The 13,762-nt window shown below is 48.1% G+C and overlaps 2 protein-coding genes across 6 annotated transcripts in view; both read left to right on the top strand.

Moving 5' to 3' along the window:
- Nucleotides 1–13,762, top strand: part of LOC6608341 (pneumococcal serine-rich repeat protein) — a 70,311-nt gene that overhangs the window by 52,682 nt on the left and 3,867 nt on the right. The gene's annotated exons all lie outside the window — the stretch shown is intronic.
- The window catches only part of LOC6608337, a 38,560-nt gene that overhangs the window by 24,335 nt on the left and 463 nt on the right, over nt 1–13,762 (top strand). For 3 of the 4 annotated variants that reach the window (XM_032715367.1, XM_032715366.1, XM_032715365.1), the window contains exon 3: nt 5,800–9,748. In XM_032715367.1, the coding sequence (XP_032571258.1) occupies nt 6,867–9,500 (2,634 nt within the window). In that variant the 5' untranslated portion in view covers nt 5,800–6,866 and the 3' untranslated portion in view covers nt 9,501–9,748. Of the gene's footprint in view, nt 1–5,585; nt 9,749–13,762 lie in introns of those variants that run through there. The other variant, XM_032715368.1, reaches the window with a different exon arrangement.

Here is a 13,762-nt window from a genome sequence, read left to right as displayed (position 1 = left end):
TTAGCCTTTCTGGAATGTGCCCGCTCATCTTGGGTTTTTGGTTCTAATGGGATAACAATACATTTCTGTCCGTGCATCGTTCGTTTCTATAAACATTACGTCTCCTCCGATGCTGGCAGCATAAATCAATTAATTTCCCCTGTCACGTTACGTTACATTGTACGCAGCACAAACAACGAGAAAGTTTTTCAGGCGACAAGAGCTGCCGCATAAGAGTGCCACAAATCGAACTTGGATACGTGGCAGGCATACGTCCCCATGTATTTATGTGTATTCTGTGTATTTCTGTACATATTTGTATATTTTTGGCCATGACAGCCATTTGTTTGCGTTTTGTTATTTATGCGCTGTCATTTAATGAAGTCCTACGACCTGCCCGACTTTCAATATTGCGCACTTGGAGCCATCGTGTGAATTATCTACTTTGGCAAATCCTGTTTGACTGAATTTATAATACATTTGTGGGAGCTTCGGGGCTCATTTGTGTTTTTATTTTTACTTTTCAGCCAAAGTCCCTGACAAAGCCGGTGGAAAGTTTTCCAAATCCTTTCCAGGCAAAAAGTATTAATTTGGACATTTTCTCTCGCCTCTCTCACCTCAAGCCGGAGTTCGTCCTGCTGTGCAAAAGTTGAGCAGCTCGTCTGGTCTAAGAAACAATTACACAACGCATAGACAAAACATATTAAACAACAATTTAGTGAGGGGTGGGGGGGTTACAGAAAGAGTCTGTGCGAATTTATGAATCAGGCGAGGGAAAAGCAAAACACATGCGAGTGCCGTAAACAAGAGTTTCCCTAAGTCCAACACAGGGCCAAGAGAAGCTGGTTGCCTTCGGGCCGGGCCAGAACAGTTTGTTTGTCTTCCGTTTTCCTTGCAGCCATGCTGGGTTTTCCTGGCTTCTTCACCGACGGTTCTCGTCCTGTTTTTGTTTGGCCAGCATACGGCTGCTATCTCTGCCGAAATGAAACTTTATGCCCGAGCCTTCATTACGGATTGGTTCGTGCGGTGCCCAAAAACGATAAGTGAAATAAAATGATGCCAACCCATACTCATGCCCATCACTGTTCCCATTCCCATCCCCGCTCCCATTCCGAACTTAAATCTCAGCTAGCCGCTCTTTGGTCACTGCAAACTCATTTCAACCCGGCCACAGCCTTCAATCCGAGTGGATAAAGTTTCCGGGCCACAGTTTTTAGCTCATTCCGGGCCACTTATATTATTTCTGGTCAACAATTCATCAGACCTGGCTTAGATGGCCGTGGAAGTCGTCGTCGAGCTCGATTCTCGGACCCACTTTCGGTAGCAACTTTGTGGAATGTTCTTTGCGGCGACAGAATGTGTATAAATTTTGTCAAAAGTGTAGCAAAGCATTCAAGAATTTGTTGAATTGTGTTTTGCGAAAGTTTTCTGTGCAGTTATTTAATTGAATTTGCCGCCGAAGGCGCTGCCCCAGCTACAACTGCACTGAGAAAAATATTTGGCTTTAGTGGGCTTTGCAAATACTGTGGCAAGAAGAGAATTACACGAAATATAGCATTAAATCACACTATACTTATTTTAAAAATTGTGTTAATTTTATAGTCAGCTTTAAACTATAGTTGTAAGGAGTTATATTTAAGTAATATGATTGGTATAATCATCTAATCCAGATCCAGATCCTAATCCAGATTACAAATAATTCCTGTTGGGATTCTAATTAGTTTCTCACAGATCCTTGAAGGACTATCCGATTTTTCTCTCTGCACCGCCCGTCACAAAACTTGAGTTCTTAAACTCTGTGTGTGTGTGTGAGAGTTCGTAATTTCTCGTTTAGATTTGCCCTCTCTGTTCGGCGGGGGATAAGCGGAAATAATGTGGCTGAAATACAGGACTCTTTGCTGCACTCGCCAGTGTTTCGAAGTTTTTACGATTGTTTATTAAGGAACTAAGCGCACTTAATAATATTATGGACAGGGCGTGGTCGTGCCGGCGCCGAGGCCTTAGTAGCACTAAAACTGCTACTGCTTGCCCTCCGCAAACAATTCAAATTAAACCGGAGTCCAGCACGCTCCACTGATGGCCATTCCGTTCGACTTTGGCTTTTGCATTTACCGCTGCTGACAGCAGCCAGCGAGGAAAGTCGTTGCACGCACACAATCACCAGAAGCTGAATGAAAGTGGAATTTTCTCTAAAATAATATTGCATAACTGCAGGCGCCGCTTTCACTCAGCGCGAAAGGAGCTGCCGAGTTGCGAAAAGAATGAGCGAAATGTGTTTGGCCAGTGGAAGTTGGCCAAAACATTAAAGCATTTGATGGGTACGCTTTGTAAATATGAAGCATATTGTTTCAGGTCAGTCCATTGCCAAGTCCAGCGTGGCAAGCAGAAAGCTTGAATTTATGGCACTGGAAAATAAATGGCAAGCGGACAGGTAATTCTAGTAGGGAATTGTCTGCCTCGCACTAAGTGCAGGCTTGTTTGGGCTTTTCCAACTGCAGTTGCAAATGGCCAAATGTTATTCCTATTTAATCATCTTGTGGCTATTTCGGGCACTCAAATTGTTAATGCAATGCACTGCACTCAGGGAGCTACCAAAGAGCTCCCAAATACGTTAATCACGGCCAATCTCTTGAAAACACTTCTCAATGTGATGGAATCTGCTGAGATTACGATTAGAATGATCATTATCCTTGTCACTCTGTCGTGTCTGAAATGCCTGCTGCGGAATGAGATGAAATCAGCACGAGCTCGCCGTTTTTCATGTGTGAGGGAATTTTAATTGTGCCGATGAGGATGATGATGATGATGATGAGGATGAGGATGAGGAGGCTGCAGGTTCCAGCAGCTCCTTCATCGCTCTCGAGAACATCGCTGTGCCGGCAGAGAATGCATTCCCTTGCATAATATACGTCGTTTAATCGGATTACGGCGACGTCACAGCGGGAAACACAGCATTTTCACATTCACACACATTCGTCCTTGTGCAAATACATTTATGGCCAAAAAAAAAGGAAAGGGAAAAAATTAAGGCAAACACGGTGCGGAGATTTAATAACATTAAGTGACATCTGTTGTCTTCGCTGGCGCCAATCGCTTCGGTTGTTTACGACAACCGTAGCCACCAGAAACCAGCGAAATTAATTGGTCGCACTTACCGCCACGCCCCTTTTCTGCGGCAGACCCCGCCAACCGGATATCCAACCAGATTCTGACCAAGTGCGTGGGCGTGCGTTTAATGCCACTTTGATTTTCACACTAGCACGGCCAGAAGCCGCCAACGCCAGCCGTATGCCTCCTGCGACTCCTGCTCCTCCTGCTCCTCCTCCGCCTCCTCCTCAATCTGATTCCCATGGAACGAACTCCCCCTTGATAGCTGGCATGAGACCACTTGGCGATATGGTCGCTGGCCGAGGGGGCGTGGCACGCCAAGGGCGGGCTTAATTACGCACGTATGGCTGTTTAAATTGGGTTTGCCGTCGGGTCGGGAATGTTAGTTTTATGTTAATTAAGTATTGTTTATGTCAATTAGGGCGTGCGGAATCGAAGTGGGGGGATTGGGCTACAAATTGTATTAACTTGGGCAAAAGAAACGGGAAATTAATAGGGTTCAGGTCCTGAGAATGAGGTGGCAACAGACGTCTTAATAGGATCATATGCCTCTGAAAAGTGCGGAGAGCATAAAATATACAATTTAGATAAGCTGTCGCAGGAAGTAATAGCTTAAGCGATTATAACTTGTTAATAATGCATTATATTTGTTAACCAGACATCCGCATTTTGTGGCATGTACATCTTGTCGGAGTTAACATACAAAAGTTGATACGAGTATTACTTTCTATCCAGTTAAATAGAGTATTATTTTTCTGAACAAGTTATATAAGCCATACAAATCTGTTCATTTTCGTCCAATTCATTATTAGATGCTCTTGAGCAGCTAGACACAGTAAATCATCCTTCATCTTTCACCTTTTAGACGACAGGCCGGCAGTGTAGGAAGCTGTTTAGGATTACGTAGCATATCACAGTTGCGCCTCTGACCCGAACACGATTTTGAAATTAAATCCAGGCTCGGCCAGGAATCCGTCTCACAAAAATGTGACACAAAAGACCTCGAAAGAGAAATGTGGCAAGTGTCGCTGCACAAAGGCAGCGCCTAAGACACCCGATAGGCAGGCAACCAGAGCCACGCCCACCTGGCCCCAGTTGCCTCCGACTTGTGATATAATGCCAGTAACAGACGTTGCCATTGACAGTGCCACATGGCTACAGTGGAAGTGGTAGTGGAAGTGGAGCTCTCCCCTTCTGAGCCCCACACGTACATACGAATATATATGTACATACTCGTATCTTCCACTTAAGCTGCGTTAAACATATTTAAAGTACGTGATGCTTAGCGTCTTCTGAGCATTTGCATCCCCTCTACCTTTTTGCATAGGCAAATTTTAATATGTTTAACTCGTTTTGGTTGCCTCGACGGCGCAGCTTGAAACTTGGTTAGGACTGGAGTGCCTGGTCGGCCAAGTCAGGCCAAGATGATGGCGTTAATTTTTAACGGGCTGCTGGCCCATCGTTGGCATCATTTGTGCCAGGCTAGGCGGGCATCGTACACAAATGTCAACGGCGCGCTCATCCATCAATGAGCTCTGAAAAATTAACACTGCGAGTGACAGTGGCAAAGGACTTCTGCTCCACGAAGCCTTTTGCGAACTGAAAGTGGAAGTGGAAGTGGCTGGCTGTGGCCTGTCGTTTTAAATTATGCAAAACGCTACAATTCCTCGGCTCGTGGCCTGCCAAAGGTACAGCTGAATGATGAATTGTGTTGGCCAAAGAGTTGTCGGTGAGGGAATTTTCGGCCCGAACTGGGAATTTTGCGGCTACGAGGGCAGTTCCATAGATTAAATTTGATTACGCTACATTACCCGACAACGAGTCCGCTACGTGATCGACTTACGGGACGGCAATCGGAAAAAGCCGTAAAGCCATTCCGTGTTGCAAGTCCAAAAACTAAAGGGATTATCGTTTTAAAAATGTATGAAAAAGTTTCGATGAGGCTCTGGGGGCGATTAGGAGCGAGTCCCAAAACGGCAGTAGCAAACTGAATTAATTATCTGTTTTTGAGTGCATTAAACTATGTCAAGCTGAAATCGTGCGGTTGACAAAAGTTGCACAAGTGTTTGCTTGCGAAACACTTAACTTGTTTAACTTTCGCCGGTCATGCACGCATAATTGAAATGGGAAAATGTTGTGTCACTGCATGGGATATTAGAGAAATAGGGCAGAAAACTATTAACTTTGTATTTCCAAAAGATAAATTACACAAGACGGCGCAAAACACTATGCTAATTGAGTTATTTTAAATAATCTCTATATTAAATACTTTCGTCTAACTCACTCCATTTGCAACCAAAAAACTAAGCTGACTTAACTTTTGTAAGCGAAAAACTTTTTTAATTGCTGGTCCTTAGCATGCACTTTGGAATTGAAATGAAATTTAAGAAAGGATAAAGGAGCTCGTAAGTTCACTGGACCATTCGCAATGACTCATTAATGAGAGCTTGACTCGGCTCAATTAGGAAAATCCATGGCGTTATTTTCCTCATTTTCCTCCATTTTAGCTTTTATTCTAGTCGCTTTCGGTCTTCTGTGTACTACTCTTACTTACTGTATTCTCTCCAACATTCTGAGGCTGTTTTCCATCACTTACTCTGCACATGGCACAAACACCACACGACATCACCAATACCACCCACCAACCACCACCCCTCACAGCCCCCAGCTTGCTAATACGTTTTTTACGAATTTCTCTCTCTTTACTTCTAGTTGTGCTTTTGTATTTGCCAATTTTAATGAGTGTAGCAAGCAAACCAAGCAAGAAAAACAAAAACCAAATCCAAAAAACAGAAATAGAAACAGAAACCTAAAACTTTAGCAAACAACAAAAAACACCACAACAACCACATCAATAACAGAGCATTTTGTACAACAAGCACAACAAAAGCTTGAAAAGTCCCACCATTATCATCATCAACAACAATAACAACAACAACAAAGACTCATTTGAATTGCAACAAATAATAGACAACAAGAACAACAACCAGCACGTACACTATGTGACAATAAGACAGTGTGGCCAGTAGCAGCTAGAAAGCAAAAAGCCAAAGAGGAATTTAATTGCACGCACTAGACGAGAAGTAGCCATAAAAGAGCCAGCAGAAACAGCCAAAAATAAAGCCAAAAAAAGCCAAAAACACCAAAAACAACCAGAACACCGAAACAGTGATAAAAATCGAGAACGAGCGCACAAGCAGAGAGAAATCCGAGAACGCAGCCGAGAAAGCAGAAGTTATATAATATCAATTTAAGCGTACTTTTCCAACTTGTTTCCTCTCTTGTTGTCGAATGTCCTTGCACCGCCTTTAAACTCTCGCTCTGTGTGTGTGCATCCCGTTCACATATGTGTGTGTGTCTCCCGCCCCATCAGCCACCTTCCCCCACATCCGTTCCACGATCGGTGTCCGTGTTTGTCGTGTAGCACCACCACCACCTAGAGCAATCCAGCACCACCAAACCAGCAATAAAGAGCACCCTCACAAGTATAAATAAGATCAAAACCGCAGCAACCACAATATATACCACCTGCAACACCTGCAATCGCAATAGCAATAGCAATCGACTTGGCGGTGCAACCACCCTAAGAGCTAGCTGAACCACCGACCTCTGGGGCTGACAGACAGGTCAGAGTGAAGTACCCACTAGCCAACCCAAATAGCCTCCTGGTTCCTGGTAGCTCCCGATAGCTCCCCCGATTGATCCACTCCAATTAACCACATACCAGCACCACAATTGCACATTACTACCATAGATACCCCCGGCAGTACTACTACCGCATGGAGCGCGGCACCAGCGGTGGTCAGCAGCAGCAGCACCAGCAGCAGCAGCAGTCATCGCACCACCACCACCAGCAGCAGCAGTCGTCGCACCACCAGCAGCAACACGCGCACCACCAGCAGCAGCGACACCACCAGCATGTCGTCGCCGTGCACAGCTTCGATCCGTATCTGACTGTCGGCGGGGCGGACGAGGAGCACACGTCCGGCACCTCGTCCTTTGACAATCCCGCCACCAAAAAGAAGCCGCCCAAGCTGAAGCCCATCCACCGATCCCTGTCCATGGCCATCGATAATTATGCACCGTCTTCCGGGGATCTCGACATGGATTTGGACATGGAAATGGGCATGGAGATGGGCATGGACATGGACCTGGACATGGAGATGGACCTGGAGGGCGAGGGCATCATCATCAGTGAGAAGCCGCTGATCCACCGCTCGGCCTCGCCCCTGCCCCATCCCCGATCCGGAGCCCTACCCCCGCAGACCCTAGCTATCCCAGCACAACAGCAACAGCAACATATTCTATCCCATCCCAGCCAGCGTGGCGGAGGTGGTGGCACCGGCAGTGGTGCCGTTTCCCCAGCCCTTTCTGCCCGCCAGCAACACCATCACCTCCTCCAACAACAACAACAACAACAACACCACCAGCAACAACAACACCAACAACAACAACAGCAACATCAGTTGCACTTGCACACTTTTCAGCAACTTGCCGCACAGGCAGCTGCTGCACGGCATCAGACAACCCACCAGCAGCATTCACTATCGCACCGCCAACATCCGCAACAACATACGCATCCACATCAACAGCTTCAACATCCGCATCCGCATCAGCATGCGCACTCGAAGAGCTCACCAACCTCACACGCGGTTAGCCCGGTGCTGGGCCAACAGCACCGCCAGCAACCGGACATTTACCTGGTCAGCAGCAGCAGCAGCCTGGGCGATGGTGTCGGTGTGGGCAGCTTGGGCGTGGGCATGGGCATGGGCATGGGGCGATCGTTGGGCGGGAGCACATCGCCCATTCAGTTCATCGACATGGACGATATGCCCAATCCGACGGTGGCCCCGCATCAGCGCCCAATGCATCCGCTGAAGAAGAACTTGTTCCGGCGATCCGACACCATTGACGTCCATCCGTCTACCAATTTTCAGATGAAGAAAACGCATTCCTTCCACGCGCAACAGGATCCCGCCGCCCTGGACCAAATCCAGCTGGCCGTAGCAGCCGGCTCGGCGACCTCCAGTCGTCGCACCAGTTCGGTGAGGGGCAACTTCCTAATGCCCGGTCCATCGGCCGGCGCCAAAGAGATATCCCGCTCACCGTCGCCCAGCCGACGGGGCTGTCGCTCCCACCGATCGTTCAACGATCCCGGTCGGAGGCCCAGCGTGAAGCCGGACTCGGTGGTGGAATCGCAGATACGACATCCCTCGCTGAACGATGACCTCATGGAGCCGATGAACGGTCGGAATCTCTTTGCGGCACCCACCAATCTGTCGCTAGAGAATGAGCTGTTCGTGGACACGCGTTCGCGCAGCAACAGTCACACCAAGATGGAGGAGCTTGGTCTGGCGGAGATCACCGCCGCTGCCGTGGCCGTGCAGCGATTGCGCAAGAGCTCCGGAGCAGGATCCTTTGAGGATGCAACCGCCGGCCACAGTGCCACCCACCCGCCTTCAGCAGCAAATAGCATCAAGCAGAAGCGGGACTCACACCACCCACACACCCGCCAAGTTAGCACTCACAGTTTGGAGCTAGACGGACGACCATCGACCTCTGCGGCAGCGGCAGCCGCAGCAGCGGGCGGACATGGCCTGCAGCTCCACAGTGCGGCGGCGGCGGCCAGTGCAGCGTACCACTTTAAGCGGGGCGCTCAGCACGGACGGTCGCTCTACCTGTCGCCCAGCAATCTGGAGGAGCTAGCCGTCCACCGGCCAGGTGTTCTGGCTGCAGCAGCGGCTTTCCAGGGCACAAACGCCAGTGCCAGTGTTAAGCAGGCCAAGGCCCTTCACAGCGCCAGCGTACGACTCCGCAGCTATCGGGAGACACTGAGCGCCTCCAAGAAGTCCAAGAGCTTCATCGGAGACGCCAGTGCTGGCAGCGGTCCGCAGGCGGGCGACGACTTCGAGCTGAGCTCGCCCCACCGACGCAACAGTCGCCCGCTATCCACAGTTGTGCCTGGGTCCAGCATCGAGGAAATCAAGAGGAGTCCTCGACCCATTTCCGCTTCGGCCGCGGCGGCTGCCTTCTTGGAGGAGAAGCGACCCAGCTTCGAGAGGAAATCCTCGCTGACGTACGACCACGAGCTGAGCGATGCCGCCTTTGCGGCCCAGGTGCTGAGGCCCTTCCACCACAAACTGGCTGCCGGAAGGAAGGGGTCCGTGACCGGAGGCTCGCACAAACTGAAGAAGAAGTCGCTGAGCGATGACACCGACGAGGATGAGGCGGCGGATCGCAAGCGCAAGCGGATCGTCTGCATTGTCCTGTCCACGGTCCTGTTGTGCCTGGTGTGCGCCAGCGTTTTTGTGCTGACCATCACGCTGACCTCCAGCTCCGGCCAGGGCGGAAAGAAGGCGCATTCGTTCAGCAGGGACACCCCCGTCCACTGGACGGGCATGCGGCCCTCATGAACTCCAACGCAGAGGCTGTGCTTCGGCCAATTCACCAACCTGCCAGCTGGTTATCCCCTGACTTTGGACTCGATTTCGTTAACGTTTGCGTTTTCGCTTCCGCTTCGATTCCGTGCTGTCGTTCCGCTCTACGTTTTGTTTCCTCTGAGTCTCCGGGTCTCTGGTGGCCCCGAATTGTCCAACTGACGTTTAAAGACTGCGGGAAAGAAGCAACTAGAGGAGAGGCAGCGACAACTATCGAAGAGTCTGTAAGTAGGCAAGGCCATGAGTTTGTGTTTCCAAAAGGAGAAATGGATGTTGCTCGATTTGCACAAGTCTCAAACCGCAGAGAGCTTCGATTGTTGATAAATGATTTGCGTCTTGTCGCTTCCTTTCGGTAAAATGAAAAAGTGAGGAAAATAATTATTTTCCTGCTGAGTGTAGCCTATAGTCCGCCCCACATTGGGCGCCAATTTGTTGTGTCTAAGACATTGTATTTAGTGAATTAAATCTGTTATATATTTGAGTCTCAAGACTTGCTATTAAAAAATTAATGTTTCATATTTAAATAAAAATTTTAAAAGCAGTGGCATAGATACACGTAAAACAGACATCAACAATTGAATAACTACTCAAGGTGAAATTGAATATTCCGATTTTTGAATACCTTAAACTGCATTCCATCTCTACCTCATTGATGCAAATCAATGAACGAGGTCAGCTTGGGTCCATTATCGGGCTTAAAGCACCACAGTCGGTGTGGCCATATTGCAATATGTCCTTACAGACCATAAAACTGTGTAAATACAAATATGTGTGTCAGCTCCCACTCCTACTTTCCCTTCCCCTCTGCCCACAAAGTGCTCCCTCTACTCATACACCGCCCCCAAACAAGGCGAACAAACAAACAAACACACGACCCAGCAGCTGGGGAGGAATTTTCAAATATGGAGCTGGCAAAAGCTCAGCAAAATCTCGAGCATTACATAACTGACTAACTGACAAACCTGCCAGGCAAACACGCACACGGCCATAAAAAATGATGCCGTACTTACTTACCATGACTTTAATGACTTTGACTGCATCAGGAGCCGCAGCATCGTCTTGCCGCAAAGCCAAACTAATCAGCACGTGTGTGCGTATGCGTGTGGGATGGGTCTTGGAATGGGTGTGGATGGGGGCATGGGTATAAGTGCGAGTGTGAGTGTGCATGTGGATGCTGTTGTTTGTGTGAGTGTTATTTAGCCGAGGACAAACAATGCTTAACCGACTCTCGGTGGGTGGCAGTGGGAGACTGACTGACCGACTGGCAGACAGTCAGACAGACAGGCTGGCAGACTGGCAGGCTGGGCAGCCAAGGCCTGCGGAGACCTTTCCCTTGGCCATCCTGCTCTTTTTTTATACACTCGCTTAATAGTTTTGTTTGTTAACGTGTGTGTATGTGTGTGGGTGTGCGGCATCATTACGGCACGGTACGCTCGGCTTCCGTTTTATTATGTGTGCGTGTGCCCACAGACAGGAGGCACGCTCACACTCGTAGCATTAATTTCACGTTGACGACATGGAAACTAGGTTACTTTTTCAACTGCGCCTCAGTGAGCACCAGAAAGGGAAAGTGCAACAACAAGAGCGATAACAACAGCAGCGGCAGCAAAAAATAAACTAACAACAATTGTTTATTATAAGGCGGCAGCAACTGCAATGCTGGTGACATTGCCTGCCCAGTTGGTTCTTTTGGATTCGCTGGCCTCGCCAAGTCGGGAGTCCCGTGTGACCGCTAAAGTCCCCAAATTGCCAAGCCCACTAGCAAGTTGCAGCTTACACATGAAGAAGCGACAAATTGACAGTTCGCTCAAGAAAGTTTGAGGTCAGAAAAAATGCAGTCGGATAGTTATTTCGCTCCTATCGAAAAGTTCAAGTGAAAACTGTATAAGCAGCACTTGGGTGAACTTCAGCAGGTTCAAACTTAATTCTGACAGGATGTTTACCACATATCTCACATATCCATCCCTCAGTGTGCTATCAACTGGCATTCTAAGCCCTAATCGAAAAGTTCAACTGCAAACTTTAAGCGGCAGGTGGCAAACTTATTGCTCATGAGCAGATGGAAGAACACAAATAGAGGCCCCACGTTGGGCGCCATTTTGTTTGAACAGAGCCATTCATTTATGCAACACTTTACATTGCCATCTCATCTCGCTTAGTTATTATTTACACTTGACGTAGTTCCTATTGTCATATTCATAATTAAAAGCAATAATGGACGTTGTTGAGTTGTTTCAACAAGCTTTCCATTACCACAGCAAATCTGTTGCATGTTGCATCTCCATCATGCTACAGTTAAGCCACAAAAGAGTAAAAAAAGCTAAAGCCACTGGCAAACCAGACAGCGGAGGCAACAAAAGTGCATCAATAAATTCAATTTGAAGGTACAATAGATGCAAAACAATCCCTCGAGCCAGAGCTGGTTTCATTCCCAGGCTGCTAATTAGGCGTCGGTTGCCATCCGTCAGGCAAACTGGCGTGACGGCCAGGACCCACCATCTGGATGGGGAGGGGAGGCGGGGGCCAGAGAGTGAGGTCCTTTGCTTTCAACACCACATTTATAATTAAACAACATGAAAGACAAAGCGCCCGGCAGACAGAGCAGGCAGCTGAATAGAAAGCGTGGGCGGCAGACCAACAGGAGCAGGAGCAGGAGCAGGAGAGGAGCGGGCGTGGGGCTCAAAGTTACTCGGCAGCATTTATGAGCGCCCATAATGGCTGTTAACAATTTAACTTGTTTACCGGTGGGAAAGTTATATGTTAATTGGTCTCGTATAGCCTGGCACACACAGGCGCACGCGAGCTGCTCAGCAACTGGGCACGCACATGGCTCAACCACGTCCTTGAGGACAGATGAATGATCAACTAGGCTATGTCCTGTACTTAGACTATAATGAGCAGTAAACTTGATTCAAATGTGGTCAAATTTAAATGATTCAAAAGATATGTAATTTTCTACAGCTATTAAATAAACAAAATACATTTTCTAAGCCAATACGGCAGTAATTTAGTAGGAAGGGACCAAAGATATAGATAGACCAGAGATAACTAGAATGTGTCTAAGGACTCCTAAGGGCCACATAAACTATTCGCAAACAGAAGATGATTAATAAATATTACCAGGGAACCAAGCAAATCCTCCCTTCAGCCTACTGGCCAACTTCAGAGCCCCAAAGCAGGCCAATTGCAGAGGCATTGTGCTGAGTAGCTCCTACTTACCCGAGCAGCAACAGAGCCGGCAACAGCCAGCACTTGGCCAAGTGAATAATGGCAGGCATCGTCACCTGTTCCGAGCCACATACACCGCCACCCGCCTGCCGCCACTGTGGCATTAACACGTTGCAATTACGCCTCATAGTCCATGCAAAGGCACGAGTTGGGGATAGGAGGTGGAGCGCCTGGATGCCCGGACCATCCTGACCGTGCGGCTGGAAACCACTACGTGGCCTGTGGCCTTTGGCCCATATATGCATATGAATTTGACGACGACGGCGGCGGCAACAGAAGCTGCAGCCACGATGTGTGATGTTGCATCGTGGTTGCACTTCCACTGGTTAAAGTCGCTGGCTGCGGGTGGAAATGGGATTACTAATTTTTGCAATTAAATGAGAGCGTAAAAAGGGGAAAATTACTTAAATTTTTGCACTAGCCTTGCAGCAGAGTGTGCGTGTGTTTTTGTTTGCGCTGGCTTTTGGTCTGTTTGGTGGCCATTTGGGGCAGGAATTTTTTAATTAAATTTCATCCGAGTGCAGAGTGTGTGCAGTGGCGAGTGTATGGTATATTGGACGCCATAGGAACTCTCTGAATTAGCAGCTTTTCCGGTAAATCAATCAAATTATACACACACACACGCACAGCACCAAATACCGAACTTAAACATACAAAACAAAGAAATTAAACATTTCGCGTGGAGGTGTGCAACAGTTTCGCCTGGGAACAAACAACCGAACTGGGACTGAACCGACTGAACTGCGACTGGTCACAGTGTCCGCGTGTATGTTTGTGATTGATTGGCAAACAAATTTTGACACTTTACACAACACCCACGGGCAGGTATCCCATGTTTGTCCATCCAATCCAGTCCCCCCACACCTGCCGATCCCGATTCGCAGTCCCAATCCCAATCCCAAATCCGCATCCATCTCCAGTTTGTTGAGCGTTAATTAAAACTGCTGTAAAATGCACAAAAGCATATGCGAACGTGATAACCCAAAGCGGAAACGGAAATACGAGGAGCG

The sequence above is a fragment of the Drosophila sechellia genome, chromosome 2R, assembly GCF_004382195.2.
Source record: "Drosophila sechellia strain sech25 chromosome 2R, ASM438219v1, whole genome shotgun sequence".
Lineage (NCBI taxonomy): Eukaryota > Metazoa > Arthropoda > Insecta > Diptera > Drosophilidae > Drosophila > Drosophila sechellia.
The sequence above is the reverse complement of the archived record's forward strand: the minus strand, read 5'-3'. Positions and strand labels throughout refer to the sequence as shown.